The sequence below is a fragment of the Peromyscus californicus genome, unplaced genomic scaffold (genome assembly GCF_007827085.1).
Source record: "Peromyscus californicus insignis strain IS unplaced genomic scaffold, ASM782708v3 Scaffold_13__1_contigs__length_99412109, whole genome shotgun sequence".
Lineage (NCBI taxonomy): Eukaryota > Metazoa > Chordata > Mammalia > Rodentia > Cricetidae > Peromyscus > Peromyscus californicus.
Genome location: NW_026294424.1, coordinates 7,483,083 through 7,504,135, shown reverse-complemented (window position 1 = coordinate 7,504,135; position 21,053 = coordinate 7,483,083). Strand labels below are relative to the sequence as shown.

General features: G+C 39.8%; 1 protein-coding gene across 1 annotated transcript in view; it reads left to right on the top strand.

Moving 5' to 3' along the window:
- The window catches only part of Hormad2 (HORMA domain containing 2), an 82,276-nt gene extending 62,481 nt beyond the window's left edge, over positions 1–19,795 (top strand). The window contains exon 10 of the mRNA XM_052735871.1: positions 19,691–19,795. Within this exon, the coding sequence (XP_052591831.1) occupies positions 19,691–19,795 (105 nt within the window). The remainder of the gene's footprint in view (positions 1–19,690) is intronic.
- The last annotated feature ends 1,258 nt before the right edge of the window (positions 19,796–21,053 follow it).

Here is a 21,053-nt window from a genome sequence, read left to right as displayed (position 1 = left end):
GGACAGATGTGTGGTGGTTTCAATAAGAACGGCCCCCATAGACTCATGTATTTGAATGCTTAGTCACCAGGGACTGGAACTCTGGTAGAATTAGAAGGATTAGGAAGTGTGGCCTTGTTGGAGGAAGTGTGTCACTGGGGGTAGGCTTTGAGGTTTCAAAAGCCCAAGCCAGGCTCAGTCTCTCTCTCTGCTGTCTTTGGATCAGGATGTAGAACTCTCAGCTACTTCTCCAGCACCATGTCTGCCTGTGTGCTACCATGTTCTCTGCCATGATGATAATGGACTGAAACTGTCAGCAAGCCCCCAATTAAATGTTGTCTTTTAATAAGAGTTGCCTTGATCATGGTGTCTGTTCACAGCAATAGAAAAGGATGTAAGAGTCAGAGACTGTGGGTGAGTACAAGGATGTTTTCTGGGTATGACAGAACAGTTGCACGTGTGAACCCAAATCGTTTGTGACAGCATGCACATGTCCTGAACAAGCTGAAGCTAGACAAAATTCCAACACCGAGAGGGATGTAAACATGAAGTCTTACCTTTAAGCTATTAACAATAGATAGCTAATGGGAGAGGAAGAGTCACTTTTCTTTAAAGGTGTGACTCCTGGTAGATTGACCACACTCCAGTGGAGGGCCACATATTCAAGAGTATATGGGCAGCACACATTGGACTTGATGGGTTGAAAAAAAAAAAAGAAGAAAGAAAGAGGACACAGATTTGCATGGGCAGGGAGAGGGAATTGGTCTGGGAGAAATGGGAACTAAGGGTAAAAATGATCAAAACACATTGTATCAAATTCCCAAACAATAATTTATTAAAACCTAATTAAGAACTAAAATAACTGATCAATAAATGGTCTAATGAACAGTTCACAAAAGATGATACACAAATGGCAAATAACCATATGGTGGTGTAAGATGTCTAGTTGGGGCATTGTCTCTCCCATTATAGGGTTATATCACTTAAATTTATATTATATATAGGAAGCTTCCACAGTAGTGGGCTACCATATGACTTTTCAAAAGCTTTACATTAGTTATCTCTCCTCATATTCCCTTCTTTACCCTGCCTTCCATTCCTTCTCCGTTTAATACTAGTTTCCCATTTGTTTGTTTGTTTGTTTGTTTGTTTTGTTTTGTTTTGTTTGTTTTTCCAGACAGGGTTTCTCTGTGTAGTGCTGGCTGTCCTGGAACTTGCTCTGCAAACCAGGTTGACCTCAAACTCAGAGCTCCTCCTGCCTCTGCCTCCCGAGTGCTGGGATTAATGACATATACACCACCACCTCCCAGCCTTTATTTCTTTATAACACTATATTGTTTTCCCTTCCTTAAAAGAGTCCCTCTTCTCCCTGGTCTCTTACTAGCTGCCTAAACTCTGAGATCGTTCTAATTGAAACACACATATCCCAAGCTTAACAGCTAATGTACGCCTATAAGAGAAAATATAAAATAATTTGTTTTGGGGAGTCTGGGTTACTTTATTCAGGATGATTGTTTCTAGCCCCATTCACTTACCTGCAAATTTCATTTTTCTTAGTAGCTGAATAATATCTCATTGTGTCAATGTACCACATTTTCATTATCTGTCATCAGTTGATGAATATACAGGCTGTTCCCAATTGTAGCTATTATGAATAGGACAACAAACAAGGATGAGCAAGTGTCGCTGCAGTAAGATGAAGAGGCCCTTGGAAATATGATCAAGAGTAGTATAGCTTGATCTTGTGGTAGATTAATTTCAACTTTTTTTTTTTGGAGCTGAGGATCGAACCCAGGGCCTTGTGCTTGCTAGGCAAGCGCTCTACCATGGAGCTAAATCCCCAACTTTTTGGTAAACCTCTACACTGATTTCCATAGTGGCTGTACCAGTGTGCACTACCACCAGCAATAAATGAGTGTTCCCCTTTCTCACACCCTTACTACCGTTTGTTTTATTAATCTTGGTCATTCAAGTGGGGAGATGAAATCTCAAATTAGTTTTAATTTTCATTTCCCTAATGACTAATGATGTTCAACTTTTTAATAGTGTTTTTGAGAAATTTGTGTTTTATCTGCTGAGAACTCTTCGTTTAGATCTATACCCCATTTTTAATTGGGTTATTTGTTTCTTTTTTAGTTCCTTGTACATTCTAGAGACACTAACCCTCTGTCAGATGTGTAATTGGTAAAGTTTTTCCCCCTTCTGTAGGCTGATGCTTTGAGTGATGGTGCCCTTTGCTGTACAGAAGCATTTTTGTTTTATGAGATCCCATTGATTAATTATTGGTCTTAATACCTGTGGTATTTATATCCTGTTCAGAAAGTCCTTCCTGTACTGATGACTTCAAGCCTATTCCCCACTTTCTCTTCTATCAGATTCAGGATAGCTGATCTTAAATTGATGTCCTTAATCCATTTGGAGTTTTGTGTTTGGTGGTAGGTATAGGTCTGTTTTCATCTTTTCTACATGCAGCTATCCAGTTTGACCTGCACCATTTGCTTGAAGGAGTTGACTTTTCTTTAGTATGTGTTTTTGGGTTCTTTGTCAAAAAATCAGGTGTCCATAAGTTCTAGAATTATGTCTGGGGTTTCAATTCTATTCCACTATCATTGTGTCTGTTCTTATGTCAATACGCTGTTTTTATTACCACAGCTCTGTAGTGCAACTTGAAATCTGAGATGGTGATACTTCTAACAGGTCTTTGACTATTAAGATTGTTTTAGCTATCCTGGGTTGTTGTTGTTGTTGTTTTGTGTGTGTGTGTGTGTGTGTGTGTGTGTGTGTGTGTGTGTGTGTTCCCATATAAAGTTGATGATTGGGGTTTTTTTTATTTTTGTAAATAATTGTATTGGGATTTTGATGGAGATTGTGTTGGATGTGTTGATTGATTTTGGTAGGATGGCCATTTTCACAATATTAATCCTACCAATCCATGAACATGGGAGGTCTTTCTATCTTCTGTTGCCTTCTTCAATTTCTTTCTTCAGCATTTTAAAGTTTTTATTATACAAGTCTTTCACATACTTTGTTAGAGTTATCCCAAGGTAATTTTTTTAGGCTATTGTGGAAGATACTGTTTCCCTGATTTCTTTCTCAGTCTATTAGTCATTTGTATATAGGAAGGTATTTTTGTGTTAATTTTTTATCCTGCTACTTTTGCTGAAAATGTTTATCAGCTGTAGAAGCTTCCTGATTGAGTATTTAGGACCTTTTATGTATAAAAAATCATATCATGGGGTTAGGGATTTAGCTCAGTGGTAAAATGCTTGCCTAGCAAATGCAAGGGTTCGGTCCTCAGCTCCGAGGTAGGAAAAAAAAATCACATCATCTGCAAATAAGAATACATTTACTTCTTCCTTTCCTTTTTGTATCCCCTTGATCTTTTTCAGTTGTCTTGTTGCTTTAGCTAAAACTTGAATAGTTATTGAATAGTTATGAAGGAAGTGGACATCTTTGTCTTGTTCCTGATTTTAGTCAAAAAATGCTTTGAGTTTCTCTTTAGGGTGATGTTGGCTGTGGACTTGCTGTAAATTGCCTTTATTTTGTTGAAGTATGTCCTTATATCCCTAGTTTCTTCAGGACTTTTATCATAAAGGGGTGTTGGATTTTGTCAAAGGCCTTTTCTGCATCTAATAAGATGACCCTGTGGTTTTTGTCTTTCAGTCTTTTTATGTAGTGAATTACATTTATCAATTTATGTTATGTGGAACCATCCCTATGTCTCTAGGATGAAACCTACTTGATCATGGTGGATGATCTTTTTGGTGTGTTCTTGAATTCAGTTTGCAACTATTATTGAGAATTTTTGCATCTGTGTTCATAAGGGATATTGGTTTATAATTTTGTTTTTGGCTGGGTCTTTTCATGGTTTTAGTATGAGGATAATAGTGGCATCATAAAAAGAATTTTTAAATGGTCCTTCAGTTTCTAATTTTCAGAATAACTTGAGGAGGATTGGCATTAGTTCTTCTTTGAAGTTTGGTAGTATTCTGCACAGAGTCCATCTGGCCCTGGGATTTTTGTCATTGATTACTTCTATTTCACTAGGAGAGGAGTTTTAGGTATGTTAATCGTTTATTTTACTTTTTTACTCTCTCTCTTTTTTTTTTTTTTTTTTTGGTTTTTCGAGACAGGGTTTCTCTGTGTAGCTTTGCGCCTTTCCTGGAACTCACTTGGTAGCCCAGGCTGGCCTCGAACTCACAGAGATCCGCCTGGCTCTGCCTCCTGAGTGCTGGGATTAAAGGCGTGTGCCACCACCGCCTGGCCGTTTATTTTATTTTTATTTAACTTTCTTATATATCAAGAAATCCATTCATTTCTTTTAGGTTTTGCAATTTGGTGGGATATAGATTTTTAAAGTATATTCTTATGATTCTCAGAATATCTGTTATACTGTCTGCCTTTCTATCTTTTATTGTACTGATTTGATCCTCTTTCTGTGTCTTTTGGTTAATTTGGCTAAAAGTTTGTCAATATTATTGATTTTCTCCAAGAATCAACTCTTCATTCCAATAATTATTTGTACTTTTTTGTTTTTATTTCATTGATTTCAGCCCTGAGTTTGATTATTTCTTCCCATCTATTCTTTTTGGATATTGTGCCTTCTTGTTTTTCTAGAGCTTTCAGGTGTGTCCTTAAGGTATTAGTATGAGATCTCTCCAGTTTTTTTGTGTTTTTTTTTTGTTGTTGTTGTTGTTTTTTGGTTTTTCGAGACAGGGTTTCTCTGTGTAGCTTTGCGCCTTTCCTGGAACTCACTTGGTAGTCCAGGCTGGCCTCGAACTCACAGAGATCCACCTGGCTCTGCCTCCCGAGTGCTGGGATTAAAGACGTGCACCACCACCGCCCGGCTGTTTGTTTGTTTTTAATGTAGGTACTTAGTGCTATGAACTTGCCTCTTAGAACTGTTTCCATTGTGTCCCATAGGCTTGGGTGTATTTTCATTTGCATTCAGTTCTAAAAAGTTTTAAATTTCCTTCTTGATTTCTGTCTTGATCCAATACTCATTCAGTAGTGTGTTTGTCAGCTTCCCAGAGTTTGTATACTTTGCTCTTCTATTGTTGTTGATGCCCATGGTAATCAAATAAGATGCAAAGTGTTGTTTCAGTTTTTCTGTATTTGTTGAGACTTGGTTTGTGTCCTAATATATGGTAAATCTTGGAGAGCATTTAAAAAGAAAGTATATTCTTTAGAATTTGAATGGAATGTTCTGTAGACATGTTAGGCACTTACATGTTAGACATTACTTAACTCTACCATTCCTTTGTTTAGTTTTTGTCTGGATGATCTGTCTACTGGGGAGAGTTGAGTATTAAAATCACCCATTCACTATGTGAGAGTCAGTATGTATTTTTAGCTGTAGTAGTGTTTCTTTTAAGAAATTGGGTCTCTTTGTGTTTGGTGCATAAGTGTTTAGAATTATAATATACTCTTTTTTTTTTTAAGACAGTGTTTCTCTGTGTAGTTTTGGTGCCTGACCTGGATCTTGCTTTGTAGCCTAGGCTGGCCTCAAACTCACAGAGATCTGCCTGGCTTTGCCTCCCAAGTGCTGGGATTAAAGGCATGCATGCACCACCGCAACCTGGTTTATAATATCCTCTTGGTGGATTTTTCCTTTAATGTGTATGTAGTGCCTTTCCCTATCTCTTCTGATTAGTTTTGCTTTGAAGTCTATTCTTTTAGCTATTAAAATACCTATACCTACTTGCTTCTTGGTTCTATTTACTAATAATATCTTTTCCCATCTTTTTACCTTAAGGTAATATCTGTCCTTTTTTGGGAGGCTTGTTTCTTGGATGGAGCAAATAGTTGGATCCTGTTTTCTGTGTCCTTTTATTAGGGAATTGAGATGGTAATTATTGAGAATTAATATTGAGCAGTGTTTATTAATTCCTGTTATTTTGCTGTGGTGGTGTGTTTGCACCCTCCTCTTTTTTTGATTAACTGTTTTGTGATTACTTATTATTTGTGTCCTCTTAGGTGTAGTTAACCTTTTATTTGGACTGAAGTTTTCCTTCTAGTGCCTTCAGTAGAATTTGATTCGTGGACAGAAATTGCTTAAATTTGTTTTTAATCACGAAATTTATTTTCTTCTCCATCAGTTGTGATGGGATGTTTAGCTGGGTATAATAGTCTGGACTGTCATCTGTAGTCTTTCAGAACTCATAAAACATCTGTCTAGGCCCCTTTGGTCAGAGTCTCCACTGGAAAGTCAAGTGTTATTCTAATGGGCCTGTCTTTATATGTGACTTGCTCTTTTTCCCTTGCAGCTTTTAAAATCCTTTCTTCTGTACATTTAGTGTTTGGATTATTATGTGTTGTGAGGCATTTCATTTCTGGTTCTGTTTGGTGTTCTCTATACCTCTTGTACCTTATTGAGTATCTCTTTAGATTGGGGAAATTTTCTTCAATGCTTTTATTTAATTTTTTTTGTGCTTTTGACCTGATTTTCTTCTTCCTCTGTTATCTACAGGTTTAGTCTTTTCATAGCCTGAATTTTTTTTTTAGGTTTAACATTTTCTTTGACTGAGATACCTATTTCTTCTACTTTATCTTCAAGACCTGAAATGCTGTCTTCCATGACTTCTAATCTGTTAGTGAGGCTTCCCTGTGAGGTTTTTGTTGGCCTCCTGAGGTTTTCATTTTGAGTTTTATTTCAGTTTGTCCTTTAGTTAATTCTATTTGTTGAATTCTACTTTCATGTATTGAGTTATTTTCATCATTTCATTTTCATTAAGACATTTACTCGTCATATAGTTAAGGTCCTTGAACATACTCATAATTGCTATTTTGAAGTCCTTGTCTTTTGCTTCAGCTAAATTGCTTTTATGGGGGCCTGTTACAATAGCGTTGCTATCTTCTGGGGGAGGCATATTGTCTTGGTTGTTCATGTTTGTGTTTTTATGCTAGGATCTAGGCATCTGGAGTTATGATGTTTGAGGTGTTTCTTAGTGTAGATATATCTTACCTTCAATGGGTGGGTGGCCTTTGATGGGTAGGTTTCTGTCTTTGGTTGCTGTTGCCCCAATCAGGGTCCCAGTCAAGTGTAACAGCTATGGAGGTCCCTGAGTCCCAGCCAAGTATGGCAGCTGAGAGCCTCTGTTAGAGCAGTTCTGCAGGTTCACAGGCAGTCACAAGGGATGAGGATGGGCTCGAAAGAAAGGCTGAAAGGGGCAGCACGAAAGAACTGGGAGGACCCCGGCTCCACACCAAAAGTCCGAGTCACAAGAGGACAGAGGTGGGCAGGGAGAAGGGGCCCAGGCAATCAGGCAGCAGCAGGTCTGAGTAGAGACCAGAATGGAGGAGGGGAAGGAGGGTAATAAAGCCAAGGATGGGACTCTGGGCCCCTTGTAGGGAGCCATTCTGTGGACTGATGGGAAGTCGCAAAGCAGTGGAGGTGGGCTAGAAAGAAAGGCTGAAGGGGTGGCCAAGAAGCTGAGTGAGTCCCAGAGAGATGAAGTAGACTGAAAGTGATATATCTTAAAACTATCTGAGTCCTAAGTCCCTTGAACATTATTTTCACAAGTCTTTTTTTTTTTTTCTGTTTTTTTTTTTTTTTTTTGAGACTGTTTCTCTGTGTAGCTTTGGAGCCTATCCTGGAACTCTCTCTGTAGACCAGGCTGGCCCTGAACTCACAAAGATCCGCCTGCCTCTGCCTCCAGAGTGCTGGGATTAAAGGCGTGTGCCGCCACTGCCCGGCATATTTTTACAAGTCTTTTATTGCGTCCTTTTTCTGTATTCTCTTGTAATGCTGGACAGGGCCATAAGTCATAGCTCTCAGGTGACCATGCAGTCATTAACTTGGGTGTTTAAAATGCATTTTTGCCTTAGTATATTTTCAGCATAATAGCAGATTTGTCGTGACTCCATGATCAATCTGCATAGTCGGCAGAGACAGGCATATATATCTCTGTGCATTAGAGGCCAGCCGGATGGCAAGTTCTAGTCAAGGCTACGTGGTTAGAGGAAGAGGAGAAAGAGGAGGGAAATCTGTAAATCCACTTTTTCTCTTTCCTTCGAAATGTCAGAAAGCAATGTCCCTTACTTTGTCCAGAATACTTGGTTCAATGTGTGCTCCTGGGGCAGTCTCCTCTCCACTTGTTTCACTTTCATGGGTGTCTTTCTTCTGGATAGCTCATCTCCCACTCAGAATCTTGAAAGTGCATTCAGTTTTTCCCACGAATCCTAATGACTCTGTTCCCAGGCCCCAGCCCCTTAGCTGTCTCTGTCTCTTATCTTGGTCAGGAGCGTTACCAGACTCTAGCTACTTTGGCCTTCTGTGCATTCTTTGCTTTTCCATCCCTGCGCTGGGTCCAGTGAACAGGTGGGTCAGAGCAGGGCTTGAGTTTAGGCTTTTGTTCTCTGGCCTTCTAGCCGACAGTACCCTGATAACCTGGTTACCATACTTGCTCTTGTCAGAGGCTTCTCCTTTAAGTAGTGTCATTACTTCTCCGCTCAGCCTCCCCCGTCACCCTTCACACTGCTGCTGGATGTCTGTCTGAAACAGATGAACTTTGGGAACCTTTGGTTCCACAGCATTCCAGGGTAAAGTCCACACTTGGGAGAACGATGTTCTCAGTCCATCGCCCCGCCTCTTCCTGTGCTTGTGCTCCTCCTTCTAGATTCTTCTCTGTAGCCCTTTCCTGTGCCATTTGCCTGGTGAGTGTCTGTCTGCTTGTCATTCTTAGTTCGAGCTTCATGGCTAGGAAGCCTTGATATGTCTCCAGAAGAAAAATGGTTAAGATCTTTTTGGAACTCTTACTGAGCCTTAAACATGGCTGTCATCTCCTCCGCTCTGTCTGTTTCCCTGCTGGGATCTCTTTAAGGACATAGAGTGCATTTTGATCACCTTTGCTCTGTAGTACTTAGCATAGCGTCTGCAACAGAAAGGTGCTCAGAAAGCAGTTGTCACCTTCAGTCAGTAGAACACTTCACCTATTTAGACAGGGTCTCACTGTGGAACCTTAGCTGGCCTGCACCCTACAGGCCCTGGCTTTGAAGTCACAGACATCGGCCTCTCTCAGGCACAGGAGTTCTGGAATTAAAGGCATACACCACTGCACCTGACTTCATTGTGAGACTTTTACCTTAGGGAACAGGAAAAGGTAATTGAGATAATAGTTTCTTGAGGTAAGTGGAATTATCTAGTTACAACCCTATGAAGAATACACATTAATCTCCAAAATAAAACTAGTCATAGTTCAGAACCCTTCTTATAATAGAATAAAAACAGATTAAACAAATGAACAAACCTTTCATAAGGCCCAGTAACACATCAGCATTTCCATAGCTCCCCTGAAGTTGGAGATAAGTGTTCTCTGTAAGTATTTGCCTTGTTACTGTTCATTCATTATAATGTTAACATGACCTACATTTATGCTAATATCATTTATTTTTAAATTGCTGTTAATCCTTTCATGATGCCAAAAAAGATAAATGGGAGAAGAATCAAACTAATATCAATGCTACAAGTTCCTTCACTTTATAGGGGCACAGACTCTGGACCATAGAATTCCTCGACTTGGGAAATAAGAGAATCCAGAGTTAAGGCTTGGTTATGAATTCACACAAGAGAAATTACATTTTATAGAAAAAGCATTTTGCCAAATCTGACCTGAAAAATAAGTTTGGAGTAAACAAAATTTATTGCACTCTCATCCAAGGCATGTAAAGTACTCAGTGTATTTCCTGGATGCCTGAGGCAGCCCATCCCTTGGTTCCCCATGCAGGTCTACCTCCTGATGCAAGATAATTATTGTGGCCTGAACTGCTCACTCTTGCTAATATGGAAATACATGGTTTTCTTTCCAAAGCCTGAGAGACCTGGCTTCCAGCTGGCTGACACCTGGAGATTATCTGATAAGTTAATTTATACTAACATCATATTGAGTAATAATTGGAGGATGTATAAAACCTAGCCCTGTGAGCTGCTCTAATAGAGGGACATTTCTCACTGTCCCATATACTTTTCTTGTCTTTTTTTTTCTTTCCTTGTCTTTTTACAATTCAGCAACTTTAAATCTGCTGAACTCTGTCACAAGTGACCTCTCCTTGGTCTCTACCACCTTGAGTCTGGCAAACTACTGCCAATTCTTGAAGACACAAATCAGTACCTTTCCTATGTTTTTATATTCCCCAGGCTCTTGACTTTCATAAAGTTTTGTGTACTTTTTTCAGTTTGAGGTATTGATTCACTTTCCAGTTGACTTGTACTTCCACCAATTTAATGGACCCAGTAGTCTCCAGGTGGCTAACTCAAGTGAACAGACATCAGTCCTGACCATCCTTTCCCTATCAGCAACACTTGGCACTACTGACCACCACCTTTTTATTTTCTCCATTTCCGTTTTTTAATCACTGCTTTCCTCAGGATTGACATAACAGTCTGCTAGTATTTTGTCTGTCTTTTTTTCTCTCGCAGTCTTGTTCGTTGGCTCCTCTTACCAGCTAATCTCTAAATGTTGGAATTTCTTAAGGCTGTGTCCTGGCCCCTTTCCCTTCTCACGCTCTGCTCTCCTAATAAGCAAACACTTCCACACCCAGGGCCTTAATTATTCAGGCAGCTGACTTTCAGATTTACATCTCTAACCAGAGTTTTCTCCTGATACTCAAACATCTGCTTACATCTGTTCAGTATGTCCCTGTGGAAATATTGCAGGTATTCTGTCTACACTCACCAGGTTCAAAATCCCCATTGTTCTTTAGCGAAGAGAATAGCACCTTCATTTACACATTAGACAAACTAGAAACCAGGAGTTATTACTGATGTTCCTAATCTCTTTCACCATCATATGCAGTTGGCCAATCTTCTGACTCTAACTTCTAAATATTTCTCTCATATTTGACTTCTGTACATCTCCATGGCCACTCAAGTTATCACCTGACCACAACTATATGCAGACCCATCATCCTGCACCCACTTGATCCCTGTACTACATTTCTACATTGCAAACCTAGTGCTGTTTGAAGATTCATTCATTCTTAAGCCTCTTCTACATGCAGGGCACTTCCTAGATGTTGCTGCTACAAATGTGACCAAAACTGCATGTTCCTAATCTTCTAAATTCTGTAGATTATATGATTGGGAACCTAACTTGATTGGGATTAGGATTGTATAAATAAAGCAAACTATTTTTCTTTTTAAAATTTATTTATTTATTATGTATACAGTATTCTAACTGCCTACATACCAGAAGAGGGTGCCAGATCTCACTATAGATGGTTGTGAGCCACAATGTGGTTGGTGGGAATTGAACTCAGGATCTCTGGAAGAGCAGCCAGTGCTCTTAATTGCTGAGCCTTCTCTCCAGCTGACAAACTATTTTTCTTTTGCTCTCTCACCTCAATCAACAAAAAAGATTTCTTCCCCGTCCTTGGTGTATGTGTGTACATTATATGTGTATATGTGTTCATATGTGTGCCAGTATACATGTATATGTATAGGTGCCTCTCTGTGTGTGCACATACATGCTAAAAGTCAATGTCTGGTATCTTCCTCAGTTATGCTCCACTTTATTTTTTGAGGCAGTGTCTCTAGGACCTGAAGCTCACCAATTCAGCCCAGTCTGGCACACCAAGAGCTCCAGCGATCCACCTGTCTTTGGCTTTCACCCAGAACTGGGGTTATAGATGTTATTACTGTATCTAGCTTTTACCTGAGTGCAGGGGGACCTGAACTCAGGACCTCATGCTTGAGCAGCAGGCACTTCATCCACTAAGCCATCTTCCAGCTCCAACACAGGACTGTTATGGCCTTGAAAGGTATGAGGACTTCTCTTCACCAAAAAGCAAGCTATCATTTCTGCAGCAGGAGACACCAATTTGGTGTCCTCTAACTCAATTCCATTCTGACACTATCTACATAAAGTGGTCCCCAGCCCCTGTCTGTGCCCCCAGTCACACACACATCAGATGCCAATTGCAAGCTACAGATTATTCCTTCTCCTGTGCCCCTGACCCATTGGCATATTTATGATTCCCATAACCCCCTGAAGTTCAAATAATTTGTTTGAATGGTTCATAGAATTAAGGGGAACACACTGTTTATAAAGGGTGTTAGGTGCATAGGGTGGAATATAGGAGAAGGGGCACAGAGCTTCCATGCTCTCTCTGGGCCAAGAACCCCAAAAGGTTCATTTGTCCTTTGGGGATTGTAATGTTAACAGACTAGGTGAAGGAGGCTATTACAGCCTATCTCCTTGTTCAGTCTTCTTGATGTCTCTATGCAGCTTCCAGATATAAGACAGGTCACTGTCTGAAATGAGGAGAATATCTGCTATTATTTATTTATCTATCACCTACTATCAGAAAAAGTAGGTCAGAGAAAGAGAAGATTTGAGTTTCTATGACATGACATTCCTTGAGGCAGGAATTAGGAGCTGTAGACTGTAGAAACTAATATATGTTTATAAGAATATTACAGGATGGGCAGAATTTCTTCGGTGAAATAATTTTTCATCAGAGTCAGAATCTACAAGTGAAGATACAAGAAAGAGAGTATTTTAGGCAGAAGTATCACATGCAAAGGACTAGAGTCAGAAAGGGGGCAGGGTATGAGATCGAAGCACAAGATTGTACCCAGATCTGACCCGAGAAATCATAACTAATTAGGAGATACTCAAGGGGTCCAGTAAGCGCTCACCTGGCCTACCAAAGTGAGTAGTACTGTTAGCACTTTCCTGAGGAAACAGTAGGTGTGAAGAAGCATTACTGCCAAGCAAACAGCCAAGACTGTAGTGATACCATTGGAAATTATTAAGCCAAAAAGTAATGTAACCAGATTGCACAACCCACAGGACAGGGATTTTTATCTCTTTCGTTCACTTAGATTTGTGTCATACACAGTAATTGCTGAAAGAATAGATGTCTGTTTAGACAATATAGCGTTGTATTATATTGTAATCATATCCTTAACGACTCTTCACAAAGCTCAATACTGAAAAACTGACTTTGAGTATTTTCTTTATATTACTAGATATATTATCCTAGTACCTGGCTAAAAAAAATCAGTTTCAAGGGCTGGGAAATGTCTCATTCAGCATAAGCTTTGCCATGCAAACATAGGATCCTTAATCTAATCCCTATAACCCACTTGTTAAATAAATAAAAAAAAAGCCATACATAGTGTATGTGTGCCTGTAATCCCAGGGCTCAGGAGGCAGAGATGGGCAGATCCCTAGGGCTTACTGACCAGCCAGCCTAGCGTAATCAACAAGCTTCAAGTCAGTAAGAGACCCTACCTAAAAAAAAAAAAAAAATCAAAAAACCCAAGGTGGATGACACATATACACACACATACATGTGTACCTGCAAAACCACAAATGCGCACACACACTCAGTTGATCAATTTCAATGTTGCATGCATTCATTCTATTCAGGCAATAATTAAAGTGCTCCTGCTCTAGGCTTGGGACTAAGAGTGCAAAGATGACTAAAATTGTTTCCCACCGAAAGGAGTTTATACTGGGAGGAAGGCTGGTAAGGACTGGTAATTCCTTGTAGGAAGTACTACAAAGGAGTAAGAATACAGTACAGCTGTAGGGATAGCAAGGAATGCCAGCAGACCATAGAAACTGTGGGGCTGCCTGCCATGTGCCAGATGAAAGGAAGAGGAAATAATAGGACTGAGCATTAAAGGCGGAGTCGTGAGGGGAAGAAAGGAGCACATTTGGAGATCTGCAAGAGGATAAATAATGTGAGGGCAAGATGAAGCTGTCGAGAGGGGCCAGGGTAGGAAAATACTGAGCTTTATCCTGATGAGTGAGGGCTCGCTATGGAGTGAATAATGAGACAGAGGAATGACTAGTCAGATTTGGTGTATACAACACTATTTATACTAAAGACTGAAGAGTAGGTTGGATAAACAGTAACTGTAAATGGGAAGAAAGAATATTGGCCTGCACTAAAGTAGATATAGTAGAAAAACAGATGGTGCCGGGCGTGGTGGCACATGCCTTTAATCCCAGCACTTGGGAGGCAGAGGCAGGTGGATCTCTGTGAGTTCGAGGCCAGCCTGGTCTACAGAGTGAGTTCTAGGACAGCCAGGGCTGCACAGAGAAACCCTGTCTCGAAAAACTTAAAAAAAAAAAAAAAGAAAGAAAAGAAAAGAAAAACACAGATGGGTTTAAATTTGTGTTCATACAATGTATTCTGATCATGCTTCTCCCCTCCCCTCATCCTCCCCACTTCTCCACCCACCCAACTCCACAAGTCTTTCTTTCTCTCTTTAGAAAACAAACAAGCAAACAAAAACAAACAAACCATAAAACAAAGAAAGAAACACACAAATACACGTACAAAACAACAGAAACACAAAATCAGAAACCATAATATACAAGCACAAGAGCAGTAAGACCAGAAAAAGCTCAAACAAAGCAAAATGAGACAGTCTACAACAGTGCCACCGGGTGGTTGGTTTGTTTGTTTGTTTGTTTTTGTTTGGTTTTTGGCCACATCGATGGATTTGAGCACTATTGAGATAAAATCAATAGGATTTAATGATGTTGGAGTGAGAATGACAAGGTGGTCATGGACGAATCACAGATTTTTTTAATTTTTTTTTTGAGATTAGAATATGATTACATCTGTAGGTTTCCCCATCATGATCTTGATGCCCCTTGCTCATAGACACCTCGCACAGCCTTGAGGCAGGGGGGATCGGCTTTGACCTGCCTCTTCTGAATGGACCAGGCTCTGCTGATTCCTCAGGAGAGGCCTTTCCTTCTTGTAGGAGGGAATGGGGGGGGGTGGAGGGGTGGGGAAAGGCTAGAGAGGTGGGAGGAGGGAAGAGGGGGATCTGTGATTAGTATGTAAAAATAAATAAAAATTTCTTTTTTTAATAGTTTATTATTTTAATTACACTCATGATATCAATTACATTTGTGGTATTCATTGATTACATGTGCAGTATTCATTCAGTAATTATATTTATGATATTCACTAATTACATTAATTATATTGATTTATTACATTCATGATATTATGTCCTGATACTACTGTCCATTTGTGGGGTTTTTCCATCACACAAAACAGAAATTCTGTACTTAGTAAATCATTGCTCTATATTTCTTTCTTCTCTATCTTGAGATAACCTCTAATCTTTCTGTCCATATGAATTTGTGTATTCTATATATTTCATGTAATACAGTTCTATAGTATTTATCCTTTTTTGAATGTAAAAACATTTTATGTACAACTGCAGGAGAAATATTACTCAGATAGCCTGAACATAAAAACAGATTATAATTTAAAAGTCTAGGGTTATTTTAAACAGTAAAATATTTTCTCTGTGGAAAATAGTATAAATGATAGCATTTCCCAATAAGCCCTTTTAAGCCAAATGATAGCTGAATTATACATATAAATATTGATTAGATCCTGGGATACAGAAGAAACGTATCTTCATCTGTTCAGAGAACTATGTTTTACTTAAGTTGTGTAAGTGAGATTCCTATTTATCTTCCCCTTCACTGTTTGATTTACGGCAGATATTTTTCTATAGACTATGACTTATAGCAGACATTTTTCTATAGGCTAATCCATATTCTAAAAAGATGTTAGCCTCCCCTCCTGAAAGTACAGCCAGCATTTTTTCATCAGCTTGATACAGTACAAATTCTTATCCTAATAGTGAAATGTTTCTATAAATAGTGAAAATTTCTTAAAAAAAAAAAAAAAGAATATGATTATATCATTTCCCCCTTTCTTCCCTCCAAACATTTTCATGCCCCATCCCTCCTTTGCTCTCTTTCAAATTTATGGTCTCTTTTTCTTTAATTGCCATTATGTGTGTGTGTGTGTGTGTGTGTGTGTGTGTGTGTGTGTGTGTGTGTTATTCCTAAATATATAACTACAACCTGCTCAGTCCATGTAATGTTATTTGTATGCGTGTTTTTAGGGTTGACTATTTGATATTGGATAACAAATTGGTGTACTCTTCCCTAGGGAAGACTATTTCTCCCACTCAGTATCTCTCAGTCACCCGTAGTTCTTTGCCTAGTTGAGGCCTCATGAGCTTTCCTCCAATCTCAGACTTTTAACTTGCATACCTTAGGTGAGAACAAAGATTGGAAGAAGGCTAGAGAAGCAGGTGATGAGTTCCAATCTAAGACAGAGTACAGTTGAGTTTTCTTTGGATTGACCATGTAGAGACTTACAGTGGGCTGTTGGATACTCATGCAAATGTGAGGTTCAGAAGAGATCTACATTGAACATATAACTGTTGGGGCTCTTTGCTTATGAAATGTAATTGATTCCTAGGAGAGGATAAAATCCTAGGGGTAGGGGAATAGCAGAAAAGAGAAACAGAAAGCCAAAGAGAAACAACTGGGACAATATTCAAATAAAAAGCATTTTAAGGCAATGAATATACAGGAAATAGTAACAGTCGTTTACAAAGAAAGGACTTTTCACAATGCCATCCAAATACTGCCAGATCAGGTGGCTGTCCTATCTGTGCATAAGGCAAATCCTGTTCTTAGGCTTCTTAAGTGGAGAATGTTACTAAATCAACAATGGAAACGTTAAGTACCACACAGCAGAAAGTGTATCTTCTGAGTTTTTTCAGGCCCGTGTGAATTCTGTATTCCTTGGGTTCTTGGTAACTAATCATGGTAGCCTCTTAGTAATCTGAATACAAGAAACATTTCGTAATTTTTAAGTTTTCTATCTTTGAGACATTGACGTCCAAGGTGGCCTTGAGCTTACAACAGTCCTACCCTCTTCTAAGAACTGGGGTTAGAGATACAAGTCACCAGCTTAGCTGAGAAACACCTTCAGAACCATATGCTTAGAGTAGGACAGGACCAGGGTGAGGCTCAGATGCACTACATCAGCTAGCTGCAGTGATGTACACTTGAAACTCCAAAACTTGGGAGATGAGGCTCAGATGCACTACATCAGCTAGCTGCAGTGATGTACACTTGAAACTCCAAAACTTGGGAGATGAGGCTCAGATGCACTACATCAGCTAGCTGCAGTGATGTACACTTGAAACTCCAAAACTTGGGAGATGAGGCTCAGATGCACTACATCAGCTAGCTGCAGTGATGTACACTTGAAACTCCAAAACTTGGGAGATGAGGCTCAGATGCACTACATCAGCTAGCTGCAGTGATGTACACTTGAAACTCCAAAACTTGGGAGATGAGGCTCAGATGCACTACATCAGCTAGCTGCAGTGATGTACACTTGAAACTCCAAAACTTGGGAGATGAGGCTCAGATGCACTACATCAGCTAGCTGCAGTGATGTACACTTGAAACTCCAAAACTTGGGAGATGAGGCTCAGATGCACTACATCAGCTAGCTGCAGTGATGTACACTTGAAACTCCAAAACTTGGGAGATGAGGCTCAGATGCACTACATCAGCTAGCTGCAGTGATGTACACTTGAAACTCCAAAACTTGGGAGATGAGGCTCAGATGCACTACATCAGCTAGCTGCAGTGATGTACACTTGAAACTCCAAAACTTGGGAGATGAGGCTCAGATGCACTACATCAGCTAGCTGCAGTGATGTACACTTGAAACTCCAAAACTTGGGAGATGAGGCAGGAGGATGAGAAATGAAAGCCATCTTCAGTCTCAAGCCTAGACTGGGATATACATGGGACATTGTGTCAAAAAAATTACATATAAGGGCTCTCCAGAGAGATGTCTCAGTGAATAAGAGCATTTGCTGCTCTTGTAGAGGACAGGATTTGGTTCCCTGCACCCACATTGCGGCTCACAGATGTCTGTTACTCCAGTTCCAGGGTATTGAACTTCTTCAGTCTCCTCAGGCACCAAGCATACATGTGCTGTACACACATACATGCAGGCAAACACTCATCCACATAAAAACAAATATTTTTATTACACACACATAGGCATTAGAAATCATTTGATTTGCATCTAATGTTGTTTAGAGATGATATGTCGGGTCTACCTAATTGCTTGCCAATTGGCTTTTGGTATCAAAGGTACAAACATAACCAGTTAGAATATGCTTTATGCAGTTGACTGTGTTGGCTTATACAATTCATACAGATCATTTATCTATCTGGAAGTGTCCCCTGACTGATAACATGCTTGTCTTTAAGCATACCGGTTTTCTATAACTATTGAGAATCCCCAGGTTTCACTGGTTGCCATAAAACTATACATTATTGAGCCGGGCGGTGGTGGCGCACGCCTTTAATCCCAGCACTCGGGAGGCAGAGGCAGGCGGATCTCTGTGAGTTCGAGGCCAGCCTGAACTACCAGGTGAGTTCCAGGAAAGGCGCAAAGCTACACAGAGAAACCCTGTCTCGAAAAACCAAAAAAAAAAAAACAAAACTATACATTATTGAAGACACGTTGATTATCTCAATGATACAAAATAAAACTCTAGTTTATTTGACAGTAGAAGAAGAAGAGCCTAAAGTCTGGTTAAAGCAGCAGGCAGAGTTGTCATTTGGAGCTGTCCCCATCTTCTCTGTTTTCACATGTTCCCAGGACTGGAATGGGGAGCATGTCCTGCAGCATTTCCAGACAAGATGAATTTTAGCAAATGCTTTTTCTTACAACCACACTATAAGAGATTCATCTCATAGATTAAAAAGCTGGCTTCTTCTTTTGCATTTTGATGTTGCTATTTATTTTCCTTTAGAGCAAGTCATTTCAAACTTGCGCACATATAAACAAACCAGTGATTTGATAAGCAGCTCTAATTTTCTCAAACTTTCACTATTTTATTAGTCAGTGTTTTAGTGAAGGTGAAGCAGACTTTGTGGTTTCTGAGATCAGAAATTCAACCCTTTCCTGAAACTGAAGGATAAATGAATGGAATGAACGCTTAAGTTACCCGTTTGCAGACCCAGTTTCTGTTTCTAAACAGTCCTTAAAGGCTCTACTGACATCCTCACTATTTTGTAGTCATACCATATCAATAATAACGTGCATCTGCTACAAAAGAAAAGAGGGATAACGTTGGAGCCTCTTCTAGACATTCTGAGAAGTCTGGCTCTAAAATATTCTGCATTCCGTTTTCCTTCCAAGGACCAGAAGATGTGGGAAAAAAACGTTATTCCTTTCTAGCAGCTGAATAATTAATGTACAATGTTCTTTATACCTTTCTTGGAACTCCAGGCATCAGGGGTTGTCTGACAGAACATATATACTTCCAGTTATTCATTCAGTTGAGTGAAAATAAGTCCCAAGATCTTCACCAAAGTTAAGCCCTGTGGGGATGATGATTAGTAATAATTCACTGATCAGCTTCCCTGTAATCAATAATATATCCTTTTCTTCAGCATAAGGAGTCACTGTCCTTTTTAAGCCGTTGGTCTAAACAGTTGCAGAAGAGACAGGGCTGTGTCTCTGCTGGCTTAAATAGGGACTTACATTATGTCTGCCTCTAAGTAATCAGTGCCCTAGATCTCTCTTGACCCTTACTTGCTCCTTGTTGGCCCCACACCTTGATCAACAAGCCTTCCCTCAAGAGTTGGATGTGCTGAATTCACTAGAGAGAGCCAAGAAACTGTCCCAGAAACTGGCTGCCTCCAGGGGACTTGAGCTCCTGAAACTTGGAATGCCAGATTCTGGTCCTGGCAGCAGTGTTATGTACCAGGCCAAACAAGCCCATAGGAGAGCAGGTTTGGATCCGTTACACATGCTTGGTCTTCCTCTTTTCTACATGTCTTGTGTAGATGTCAACTCTCTACTGAGTTATCCCTTTATCTGGTGATTCTCACAGATTCAAAGAATGAATTGTGTACACATTGAGCCAAGTTTTGAAAGCTCCAGGAAGAAGAGGAAGATCAGTGAGCCAGTGAAAGTCTTCATCCATAACAGAAAATGAAACTTCTGTGACTTTACTACATCGTTTGCAAAAACATGTATGAAATGTTGTAACAGGAAAGTAAGTTCTTATCACCAAAACTTTTTTTTTAAGTTTTTGCTCAACTTTTTTGTACTCAGTTTCTAAGCTGCCAAGCTGTTGGGCAGGACATGGGTTCTCTTTGCCAGAAGGAAACAAGATCACCAGGGCTGCCATGGGATGGCATTACCTCACAGCCAAGTTAGAGATGAGACACACTTTGTATTTGCAAAAGAACCACAGCAGTTATTTTGAAAAGAAATAAGCTGCTGTTCTTAAAGAAAAGGATTTTTCTTTAATTAAACTCTCCAGGTATCTAGACTACTGTGAAATATTCTGACTTGTTGGAACCTGTGTGTTGGAATCCTTCTATAGCTTTATTAAAACTCAGAGTAGCATAGGATGTGCGTGGAGGTGCTTAGCCAGGTGTGATTTATATGTTGACTTCAATCACAAGGTTGATCAACAGCATGTGGACCAGGATGCCCTCCCTGTAAAATTCCTCAGCTCTTTCCCCAGGCCCTGTTTTGTTGGCCAATCCCAAACAGCTGACATGCCACAATTCAGGAGCCTGGTTCCCTCGTAAGACCTATGTTGAATATTTTCCAAAAAATCCTTGAGTTTATCGGTCTGTAACTTGCAGGTGATTCTGTTAGTCCCCCTCCCAATTCTGGAAGAATTTTGATAGGCTTAATGATTAATGTGCTATGAATAATAAATGACTTAAAGAATTGTTTTATGGTTTATGTAACATGGGATTTAATAATTGAACTTAAATGGATGGGATAGATAAGTTAAATATTAAATGTGTGTGTGTGTGTGTGTGTGTGTTTTACATGCCATGGATGGTAATCAGAGGACAACTTGTTAGAATCTGTTCTCCCCTTCCATCATGTGGGTTCTGGGGATTGAATTTAGGTCATCAGGCTTGGCAGCAAGTGTTCTATTCCACTGAGGCATTCGTTAGGCCTGCAAGGTATTTTTACTCGTCATATTTCACACTTGCTAGTCTTTTCCCTTAAATTGGTGTTTCTCCAATGTAGTGAGGCTCTTGGCACCTGGAGTGCTCATCACACAGTGTGGTTTAACTGAACCTAACCAAACTGTCAGGGCTGAGTCCTGAGGAAAAGTCTCAGGATTCTATCACAGAAGTTAGGGCCCTATGGCTTTTGACCAAGAGAATCTCTGGGCCAGATGTCCCTTGGTCTGCAGAATCTGTGTGTTACATATGACAGAGGAA